The 12,113-nt window shown below is 35.8% G+C and overlaps 1 protein-coding gene across 2 annotated transcripts in view; it reads left to right on the top strand.

Annotated features, from left to right (window-relative positions):
* The window catches only part of PTPRO (protein tyrosine phosphatase, receptor type O), a 268,013-nt gene that overhangs the window by 190,105 nt on the left and 65,795 nt on the right, over positions 1 to 12,113 (top strand). For both annotated transcript variants that reach the window (XM_008067533.2, XM_021717326.1), the window contains exons 8-12: positions 1,222 to 1,342; positions 1,840 to 2,033; positions 2,982 to 3,093; positions 7,076 to 7,227; positions 8,390 to 8,510. In XM_008067533.2, the coding sequence (XP_008065724.1) occupies positions 1,222 to 1,342; positions 1,840 to 2,033; positions 2,982 to 3,093; positions 7,076 to 7,227; positions 8,390 to 8,510 (700 nt within the window). The remainder of the gene's footprint in view (positions 1 to 1,221; positions 1,343 to 1,839; positions 2,034 to 2,981; positions 3,094 to 7,075; positions 7,228 to 8,389; positions 8,511 to 12,113) is intronic.

The following is a 12,113-nucleotide window of genomic DNA, read 5'->3' as shown; positions in this document are numbered from 1 at the left end:
TTTTCTGGTATTGGAAAGATTTAAAATTCATATCATATCATGAGTACTATGTTTACTCCTAAAATCTTGATAAGACTGTAAATAACTTCAGCATAGATAAGCTGTCAACAATATCGTTCTCATTGATTTGTATTCTTTTCTACAGCAATTCTACAGTTTTTTGTATGCTAGAGACCATAAGTTAATAATAAATTAATATTTACTGATGCTCTAGTTTAGGCATTCTCAAACTCTATAAGGTATATAATTTTATTACCTATATTTCGGCAATAAAGAAGCCAAGGTAAGAATTTTAAATAAATTGTAATAAACCCCCTGCATATAATGAGTTGTTAGTATTTGATTTCATGCAGTCTGAATACAGGACCTGTGTTCTTTCCACTAAGCAAAGCTGTTTAAAAATTAGAGACACCAAAGTTCGAAGCAGCACACCTCTTAACCTGAATCATCAATCCTTGTGTGTGCCGACATTCAACTTAAATAAATGCATTATATTTATCTATATGTTCTTATTCATTTTTTCTATGTGGTATTTGTTACATAACCAAAAGAGTTTTTTAATTTAAAAAAACAGTAAAGAGCTCATCTAAATAAAAAATATTCTCTACAACATTATTTTATGGAATTACAACCATCTTGCAAAGTGCTTATCACTGTATCTCAATGCTCAGCCCAGTGACTTGTCCATAGATAAAAAGTCACACCGTTAGGATTCTAGTCCCAATATTGCATCTAAATATGTGAACTTGGCCATTCTCTGGCTTTTCTTTCTTGACCTATCAAATGAGAGATGTGGAATAGATAATCTCTGAGGTCATTTCCATTTCTCTAATTAGATATTATATGACTCTAAGAGATGAGAAGCTAAAGACATTTCTGCACTGATCTTTGTATATATTAAGCTGATACTACAATTTAGGATGTCAAACTATCTTCATGGTATTGTTGATTTGATTATGGTTGGAGGCTGATGAGTCTCTAGTGTGCATAGTAAAAATTGACATTGATGGGTATAAAGCAGTTCACAGGGCTTAGAATAACCATAGTATCTGAATGTCCTGGGTTCCCTTCAGTGTTCACATAAACTATAAATCATCCTAATTTTAAAGTCTGACCTTCCTTAGCATGAGTAAATGCTCTGGATTTCAAAGCCCTGAATACCATTTCAGCCTCTGTGTCACATAAGTTCTAAACAAATCTTATTGGGTATTTTGCTTTAAGGTGAACTCAAGCAAACCAATTATTGAAAATCTAGTTCCTGGTGCCCAATACCAGGTTGTGATGTACCTAAGGAAAGGACCTTTGATTGGACCACCCTCAGATCCTGTGACATTCGCCATTGGTAAGTTGCTAGCCACAAGAATAATTATTTATCTTTATCAGAGTATTAGTTGAAGGGACACAATGTACAAGTTCAAATCATTATTATTGTATATGGAAGGTTTATACTAGTTCACCCAATATTCTACCTTCTAAGCAGTAAGTAACTAGAATTATATACTTGGAGGACATCCTTAGCATTTACTCCTTCGGGGAAAAAAATGTCTGTCGGAGGCAACATATTTATTTGAGTTTGAATGATTGTATCAGAAGAGCAAAACTGGGTGTGGAGGCTGGGTGTGGGGGCTGAGCCACAGGCTGAGATAGGAGGATCCTTGAGCCCAGGAGTTGGAAGCCAGCCAGGGTAGCATAGTGACACTTCATCTGTAAAATGATAATAATAAAAGAAATAATTTGTATCAAAACCTGGTCATTAAATAGAAGTTTCAGGCCTTTGCTAAGATATTAAACATTCCTTCTTGGCTTTTTTTTTTCACCCCCCACCCTTCTTCTTTTTAGTTCCCACTGGAATAAAGGATTTAATGCTGTATCCTTTGGGCCCTACAGCAGTAGTTCTGAGCTGGAACAGACCTTATTTAGGCGTGTTCAGAAAATACGTGGTTGAAATGTTTTATTTCAACCCTGCAACAATGACATCAGAGTGGACAACCTACTACGAAATAGCAGCAACTGTCTCCTTAACTGCATCTGTGGTAATCTTCCCTTAACCAGTTGTCACACTTTCCTATAATAACAGACGTCCTTTTGTGTACCAAATGTGTCCAATGTCATCTGTAAATTAGGTTATTTTATAAATTCACATAGGTATCACTACTTTCACGGGTTTTTTTAGTTGCTTTTACTTTTAGGTTTTGGGATTCTGTTTTGTCTTTGAGAGGGAGCAAGAGACAATTGTGGGAAGCTAGTTTTCACCCCTAATTGAATGTGTTTGTTAATCAACATTTTTTAATGAATTTGCTAAAAGTGAAATAGAGTGATCAAATGCTTATTATTTCTCTTCTCCTGAGGAGGAAAGCACAAGAGATTTAGGCATTCAATAGTTAATTGGCACTACCTAACTCTAATGATGACTCTTCTTAACATCTACAAATTAGTTAAAATCCTCTTATGTCAGACCACTAGAGGATGGTTTTCAAGACAAGAGGTAAAGATTGTTCTTTCTGATTGGAATAATTTTTTTAAGTGTAGGTTACTTACAGGTTATGCATGAAATACACAATTCCTCTCTACCCAGCTGACAGTTCTAAAGGATTCCTACTCATAATCTACATTAGAAAAATACAGAGTCGTGAGAGGTCACTTGTCTTAGAAATACAGGAATATGTATGTCTAGTCACTTACAAATATGTCCTACTTTACTTGTGTAATATAACTTAAGAAATTGCAAAATGAAACCAAAATTGAAAATATTCTATACCATTGAATCATCTTTTAAAACATTATATTTTTGACTTCATTTTACTTATGCCTCACATCATTCAGAAAGGATTTTTTATTACGAAAAATTTGGGAAATACAAAAAGGCACGAAAAAGGAAAATTATGAAAATTATTTATCAGTTTTTTATGACCTAATGAAGGTAACTGTACCCCCAAAATATTTTTTTTCTCTTTGTCCCCTTGCTTGTTTTTCTTATTCAGAGAATAGCTCATCTGTTGCCAGCATGGTACTACAACTTCCGGGTTACCATGGTGACATGGGGAGACCCAGAACTAAGCTGCTGTGACAGTTCCACCATCAGTTTCATAACAGGTGAGTGGTGTGGGAGGAGCGGTTGCATGAGGAGAGAGCATTATTTTGAGTAGGTACTGAGGGGCCCCATATCCAGAATGTGCCAAGTACCGATTGAGCATCAAGTTCATGGAAGATAACATGCTTGATTCTGACTGATCATCTTTAAAAATTAAAATGCCGCTTTTATTCGGAGTTACCACCCTAGACTTATTTTTTTTCGCAGTCACTGACCTTGATTTATGTGCCCCCTAGTTGGGACTGATTAGAATAGAGATGTAGCAGGCCGAGCTTCACACCATACACTCAACTGATTTTACCCATCTAATGATGATATTTGTTAGAGTGCATCCATTTGCTTATTAATTAAGCCATTTTTATAGTCACAAGTTGACTGTAGTAGGGTCTATTGCAGGAGTTAAAGTAGGCTTTGGAGACAGACCTGGATTTGAATAGACTCTGCTACATACCATATGTAACCTTGGGTAAGTTAAGTTTTCTATGCCTCAGTTTTTTGTAATGTGTAAAATGAGCATGATAATAGTATGGCCAATTATTATCTATTACTACCTCTCTATTAAACAAGCTTCTTTGCAAAATACTTGGCACAAAATGTAAGTACTTAAACAGTTATGAGTCTTAGATCTCCAAGAACCTTAAATTATGTAGTTGCATCCTTTACTGTCAGAGAAAGCAATGAAAAGAGAAATTTATCAAAGAAACAATAGCCCTTGCTGTTTTAACTAAGATTATTTTTCAAGAACTTTTTATTAGACAGCAAGACTGTGGTTAGAGCTGTACTGAGAAAACAGTAGAAAAATATTGCTTAGATGAAGAATAATTTTGACAAAATACTTTCCATATTGGATATCTAGTTTTACTCTGTTGAAACTTACCAACCAAAAAAAAAAAAGGAAATAAATCATATGTGAATTCTTACACAACTAATGTACTTAGTATGTCCCTTTTCTTTACTAACCAACATTCAAAGCCCTCTTTATTACAGATGTTAATAGTAATATTAGAGTAGAAAAGTGAAAGACTACCACAAAAGAAAAAAATATCAATTGTTTGACAAGCATTGTGTTAGGCTTTTGAGTATACTGATAATCACATATTTAATTATAACTAAACCTCACTATATCATAATTCTTACAGTTTAGCCTTATTGATATTAGTTTTCTGAGAATGTTCTTTCCTTCTCAGCATCATAGCTTTCTGGAAAAAGTTCAGACTTAGCATCTGAGTCTGGTTCTGCTCATTCCTACCCATAGAACGTTGAGAAAATTATCTTAATGATTCTATTCCTTTGCCAGTAGAACTCTCCAAAATGTTATTAAAGCAACTGGTTAATAAAGCAAAACTTAATACATTAGAACAGCTCCTTGACAGAGTCTGTGCAATGTCTCTTAAGGGGAACATCAGAAATACAATATTAATAGGATTTTGTCTTCTGACTCAAGTGGCTTAAAGTGTGCCTTTCAAGAAGGGAAACCGATTGAGATTGGACAAAGTTTATAACAGTTTAGATAGACATAACAAGTCTGGATAAACTGTGCTTATTAAACAAGCTGTTTGCCCGAGTGAGCAGTCTACTGTCTCCGGTAAACGGATCTTTAGAAATTTCTTCTCTTTTCCTGGGACAAACAACTAATTGATTCTGACACAGACAGTCTACTGTCTTATCTGCTCATATTGACACAGACGGTTTCAATTTTCACATCTAAAAAATAGGTATAATACTAATAAATGCCTCACAGTCTAGCAGAATAGTGTAAGAATTAAATAATATAAGTCACTATGAAAACATGTACATTGGATGATTATAATTTTGCATTTATTTTTAAAGTCAGATGAAATTATAGTAAGGTTTTTGTTTGTTTTTTGTTTTGTTTTGTTTTCAGGTTTTTTTGCCTTTCCTTTCCCTCATTTCAAATAAGGATCTTATTTAAAATAAATAAGATCTCATGCTTTACTTTCCCATGCTTTGAATTTTAATCTAGTTTGCAAACTGTATGGTATAAAAGCAAATAAGAACAAAATATTTGAATTAAGTGTGACTTATTAGCTACTCAGGCCTGCTATCTTTATTAAGCAACTTAGTCTGTTAGCCAAGTTCATATTATGCTAGGGTACCAAATAATTACTAATAAACACATAGTGACATCTTGTGGCCTTTTAGCAATATGCTAAATTTTAAAGCAATGACATGGAGTATAAAAATCTGAAGACCTAATACCCATGGAGGAGAAAGATACAAACTTCTGGTTTGCAATTTTCAAAATGCTTCCTGTCCTCATTAAAATTAGAATGTGAGAAAATGTCCTTTGAAGAAATATAAGTATTTATATATGATGAAGTACATTGGAATATAGTAAGAGGCTATAAAGAAGCTAAGGTTATTTTTCTTTAGCAGAATATTCTAAAATATGATGTAGATTTGTGTTACTTGTTAGATGTATTGTTGATATTTCAAGATGTTACTATTAAACATGCTAGAAATCTACTCTTATTTCACATGAAACAGAAATGTGCTTTTTACTTTATATATTACAAATTATTCAGTGAATAATAGTTTTTGAAAGCATAGCTCCTTGTGAATGTTCATTGTGGGTATTAGCATCATATTAAAGAAAATAACTATTTATGATTTATAGAAAATTTCCAAACATTTTAGTTGATATTGTGCTGTATCTCAGAATGGAGCATTCATTTGTCTTTAAACCAACATATGCATGGAATTTAAATTCAACTGTGTATTTGGTTCTTAAAATCTTTAGAAGTAACAGTAACTTTTTTAAAAAAAGCCTGGAAAGGCTGGCCTCGGTAGCTCACACCTGTAATCCCAGCACTTTGGGAGGCTAAAGTGGGAGGACTGCTTGAGCCCATAAGTTCAAGATCAGCCTGGGCAACATAGCGAGACCTTGTCTTTACAAAAAAATCAAAAAATTAGCCAAGCATGGTAGCACACGCCTGTTGTCCCAGTTATTGGGGAGGCTGCAGCGGAAGGATCATCTAAGCCCAGTAAATTGAGGCTGAGGTGAGCCAGGATCATGACACTGACCACTACTAGTAGGGGGAGGCAGAGATTGAGGGATAAGGGCACACAACCACCCACTAGATACTATTTCCACTACTAGGGGGAGAAAGGACTCACTGAAAGCAATTTACTTATGTTGCAAATCCTCACAAATACCCCACAACTCTAAAATTAAAAAAATTTTAAAAAGAAATTCAATAGAACTAAATAAAAGAAACAAATAAAAAGAGTCAATATATACAGCTTGTTGTGAATTCTCCTCCTCAGCAACAATTGAAATTTAAATGTATAAGATTATAAGATAAAGCAACAAGCTTAGTATGAGAATTTAGCTTTATAGCATGATTTGTAAAAAAATAATCCCTTTTTTCTCTATTTGCTTTAGCGCTATTTATTAAAAGCCTGCTTTCTGCAGAGCACTGGGCTAGATACTGTCAATAACATTGCCTTGTTATTCTGTGGAAATAAAATTTGTAATCTATTTAGAGTGCCATAATCTTCTGTTTTTCCACCCTTTCATCCTATCATTCTTTATTCCCATAGACATCTTCACTGCAAGGAAATGAAAGAAACTTACTTTTACAGGTCCCCAACTTTTCCAATACTACTTAGGTAATAACTTCCCCAATGCCTATTAATATTAACTGATTGATGTAACAAATATACCCAAACATTTTAGGAATCTTATAGCTGTGAAATTTGTATAAAAGACCTTGATATTCTCTGGCACAAATATGTCCAGCTGGCCTATGTTTTAGATATATAAGGTGAAGTCCCATGAAACAAGCACCCACCCTGTATCACCAAACTTTACTCCTGCTGAGAGTCCAGGAGTCCCCGGGACTATCATGTGGTGTGAATGTGAATTTCTAAGTTAATTCTATATGGGATTTCATGCTCTATTGATTAGTACTTCACTTATTAGTCTGCTGTACTAAAATGTACCTCTTTCTTCCCTTGTAGCCCCAGTGGCTCCAGAAATCACTTCTGTGGAATACTTCAACAGTCTGTTGTATATCAGCTGGACATATGGGGATAACACAACGAACCTGTCCCATTCTAGAATGCTACACTGGATGGTTGTTGCAGAAGGAAAGAAGAAAATTAAAAAGAGTGTATGTTTCTTTGAATCCCAATATTGGACATCTGCACATCTAGTTGCCTGAACCACCAAGCAAACATGTATCGATACATTAAACAAATGTTTGTATGCCGGTTGGCACTGTTTTAAGCTGTGGAGACAAAACAATGAACAAAAATTAAATCATTCTTTTCATAGAGCTTACCTTTCAATCTTTAACAGTGAACTAACATTATTGTAATGATAGATTTTACTTTAAAGCTATGACTTGAGGTTTTTCTTCAGGATGTCAAACATTTTCAAGAAAACTACAATTAACAAATTTCAAATTTTTTTCTATATATCACCAACACCTAAAGATTTGGTTATGGTGGGAATACTGATTTCTCTTCTCCTGATTTATTAAGGTCTGTGACTTTGTATTGATTAGGATATAGACTAAACTACTGTAATAAACAAACAAAAAGAGAATGATGCAAGCAAAATAGAAGTTCATGTTTCTTCTCATGACAGCACAGGACTAAGAGGGCACTTCTGCTATAAGGGATCATCCAGGGAGCCAGATTATTTCTATTTTGTTGCTCTATGTAGACCTCATCTTTACAGAGGAATCATCATTACAGTCATGTTCCAGCCTGCAGGAAGAGGAAAAGAGAGGACGTGGGGGCCCAGCACTTACAGGATACAAATTGAACTATAAACTACAATCCTTTGGTCTGAATTGGGCCACATGCCCCTATTAACTGTAGGGGAGGAAGAGAAATATAGTCTTTAGATAGCAAGCCACATGTCTATAGACATGTCTAGGTTTCTTTAAAGTATCTCAAAATATACATATCTTCTAAGCACACATACAAAATATGCATACAGTCGTTGTCACAACCCAGCAATTGTTTTTTCTAAAATCTGCTACAAATTCCTGAAAAAATATCAGAATAATGAATGCCTATTTAAAGTGAAGGAATTAATTGCAAAATATTTCAGATATATACTTTGCATTTTTAATGCTACCTTACATTTGGCCTGTTAAGGAATTTATGTAATTTTTAGAGGATATAATATATCCATAATATAATAAAATATAGATTACAGCATAGAACTGAGAGGAGATGTCTGCGATATCATTGTAGCTGTATAGGGTGGTATGCTGGCTCATTCACTAGAAGTTTAAATCCCCAATTTTGATGATCTTGCAGGTAACACGCAATGTCATGACTGCAATTCTCAGCTTGCCTCCAGGAGACATCTACAACCTCTCAGTAACTGCTTGCACTGAAAGAGGAAGTAATACCTCCATGCTCCGCCTTGTCAAGTTAGGTAAGAGCTATGGGTGTGAAATAATCAAGCTGCAAGAACTAGTGTTTGCATTACTTAATTCAACAAAAGTTCCTCAAGTTAATGAAATAATAACAGAAAACAGCGAATTCTCTTTTATGAGTAGAAAATATAATGTTTATACTTTAAAGAGTAACTTCTACTTAGTATAAGGTGTGTATTCTGGAAAACAGGGGTGTTCACTATTCTTATTAAGGTTAGAAAAATCAAGCAATCTTAGGATTTTAGAGATGGAAGAACCTTAGAGGTTATCTAAATGCAATGTTGTAACCCTATCAGACAACATTCCATTTTCATAAAAATATTACATAGCCCCTCTTTATTATTTTACATAGAAATTCATGGATAAAATAACTCACATGTTGATTTTTAAATTTGATATAGTTTCCTAACTAACATAAAATCAAAATAAAATAAAACTAATAAAAAATGAATTCCCTGTGTATGTTAAGACACAACTACTTTAAAAGGCATAATAAAATTGCCTGATACCGAAACATAATTAAAGTGAATAAGGGTTTACAAGAAATAAAAAAGATCAATAACGTTGCAAATAAGAAGGATAAAAATAAATGAAAGAATGAACAAGTTAATAGAAATTAATTAATAATAAGTAAGCAAGCTAGAGTCAGGATAAACAAGAGACTAGATGTATTTATATATAATGAGAGAAAGAGGGAAATAACTTTAATTAAAGTAGAGATAATATGCCAAGTATTTTTAAATGGTAGTGTAGAAGTAAGCTGGCTTCACTCTCTGCCCCCAGCTTCGCCTACTTCCCCCAGAAAACCAATAGCAAACATACAGCACCAAGATTTTTCACCAGCAAATACCCAGAACTCAAATATGAGAATGAGGCAGATTCCTGTGGCCAGAGTAAAGTGGAAAAATCTCCAAGGAGACAATAGAAGTATCAAACTTCCATATCCACAACACCTCCCCCCTCCCCCCTCCCCTCCCACACACTCGCACATTATACCTGGCAACAAGCACGTGAAAAATCTTCCCTAACTCACAGTCTCTGCACTGGAAAGAGTGAGACTGAGGTGGTCAACCAGTTTTCCCACCATCTTGGGTTCCCTGGCAGGAGACCTGTCCCTTCCTTAACCCAAGGAAAGCATCATGAATGCCTAAAAGAAGACACCTCCCTGAGGAAAGGCAGAGGCAAAAAGGGAAGACAGGACTACCATCCCCTGGAAACTCAAGCTCTGTAACTCACCCGAAGGAGACGCCAAATTAGAGTGGTTGTTTGGCAGCGCCACACTGTAGGAGGTAAGGTCCTCGAATCCGTTGGGCACAAACCCCTTGCCAGCCTTTTCCAGCAGTGTGGAACCTTTGGAACCTCCCCAATTCGGGACAGGCAGTGTGTCATTAATTTGCTAAAGCTGAGGCCTACCTGGGCTTAAGGCACCCCCTAGGGGCGAAAATGAGACCGTAACCTAGTGGTAAAGATTTGCTAAGCAAATAGATCCAGAACAAGCCAAACAGAAAAAACTAGAATAAGTAGCTTCAATGCAAAAGCATAGACTTTTACCCACAAGAAACAACAGAAACAGGAAATAATAATCTCCCCAACAGGACAAAGACAAATCCAGTGACTGACCCTAAAGCAATGATAGTGAGCTCTCTGACCAAGAATTCAAAATAGCAAATATTAAGGAAACTCAGTGATCTCCAAGATAGCACAGAAAAGCAATTCAGAAATTCATCAGGTAAATTTATCAAAGACATTTAAATAGTTTTTTAAAAAATCGAGTAGAAATATTGGAACTGAGAAATACATTTGCTAAACCGAAGAGCTCATTACAGGCTTTCAATGGTAGAACGGACCAAACAGAGGAAAGAATAAGTGAGCACTAAGACCAGATATTTTGAAATGCAACAGGGAGAAAAGGAAAGAGAATGAAAAGGAATATGAAGACTGACCACAAGATATGGAAAATTACTTTTAAAAGGCCAAATCTAAAAAGTATTGGTCTTCAAGAGGAAGCTGAGCAGGAACAAAGGATGGAAAGTTTATTCAAATACATAATTGTACAAACTTCCCAAAACTTGAGAAAGATATAAATATCCAATTACAGGAAGGTCTGAGAATACAAGGCAAATATGACCCAAATAAAACAACCCCAAGACATCATAAACTATCAAGAATGAAGAGAGGATCTTAAAAGCAGTAAGAAAAAACAATCAGTTAGCATATAAAAGAGCTCCAATTCATCTGGCAACAGACTTCTCAAGAGATACTATACAGTCCATGAGAGAGTAGAATGACATTTTCAAAGTGTTCAGAAAATAAAATTGCCATTCAAGAATATTGCATCCAGCAAAATTATCCTTCCAATGTGAAGGAGAGAGAAAGTATTTTCCAGACTTAAAGATGAGAGAATTCACCATTACCAGACCCATCTTCCAAGAAATGCTAAAGGGAGATCTTCAATCTGAAAGAAAAAACACTAATATGCAAAAAAAATTAAAACTTTTTGAGGTATAATACCCACTGGTAAAACTAAGTGTATGGGAAAACTCAAAATATTCTGTTACTATAATTGTGCCGTGCAATCCACTCATAACTCTAGTATCCAAAGGATAGCTTTATATAATGTTTATTATATAATGCTTACAACAATGATTAAGCAAATTATTCATAAGCTAAGAGTGGAGGGCTGCAGCTATCTGGTCACAAGTTTTGATTACTATCTCAACCTTTTAGGATCATAAGGACCTTCTAAATAATGACAGTTACTGCCTAGCTAGATTTGGGCTTTTCTTAGAACATCATGCCTGGGCTCTTTGGGTCATTCCCCACCCCCGCCGACTTAACACTGGTAATTCTACATTCCAACCTGCAAGGTGGTCAGGTCTGATATGCCTGGACAGTCATGTACTGATAAGAAAAGACACTGGAATGCTTAACCACCCTGTTCCTCAGTTATCTATATTAGGCCATCATAAGTAAAGTTGCATAACTACATCTAAACTATGTGCTGTGTTAACTATACCTGCTGAAGGGTGCAGGAAGCAACCAGAGGGGCGGCACCCAAAATGGAGCCGACACACCAGACAACAAAGGCCCCTAGGTCCCAGCTTCTGTGAGCACAATTCCCCGCACGTGCGAATTTCAAACCTGCAAGCCTCCAATCCGTAGCCAGCTTTGTTATGCGTTCAATAGGACTATAACACGGCGTTGGCCCCACTCTGCTCCCATGCAGCTCCTACAATAGGAACATAGCACGGCCCCTTCCGGCCCCTGTCAGGCTGATAAATACAGCCCTCTCCCCACAACTCTCTTTCTCTCTCTCTCTCTCTCTCTCTCTCTCTCTCTCTTTCTCTCTCTCTCTCGGTCTCTCTTTCTCTCTCTCTCTGTCGCTCTCTTCCTCTCTGCAACTCTCTCCCCGCCTCTCTCCCACTTCCTCTCTCTCTTTTACTCTCTCTTTCTCTCTCTCTTTTTCTTTTTCTCCCACTACAGATCCCCTCTGTAACAGCTGCTTTAATAAATCTCTTGGTCCTGGCCGGGTGTGGAGTCATTACTGGCGCCGAACTTCTTTCACCTGCCTCACTACACTTTTCTGTTCCCAAGGAACTTAT

This window comes from Carlito syrichta, unplaced genomic scaffold, assembly GCF_000164805.1.
Source record: "Carlito syrichta isolate Samal-C Ts95f unplaced genomic scaffold, Tarsius_syrichta-2.0.1 Scaffold309689, whole genome shotgun sequence".
NCBI lineage: Eukaryota > Metazoa > Chordata > Mammalia > Primates > Tarsiidae > Carlito > Carlito syrichta.
The sequence above is the reverse complement of the archived record's forward strand: the minus strand, read 5'-3'. Positions and strand labels throughout refer to the sequence as shown.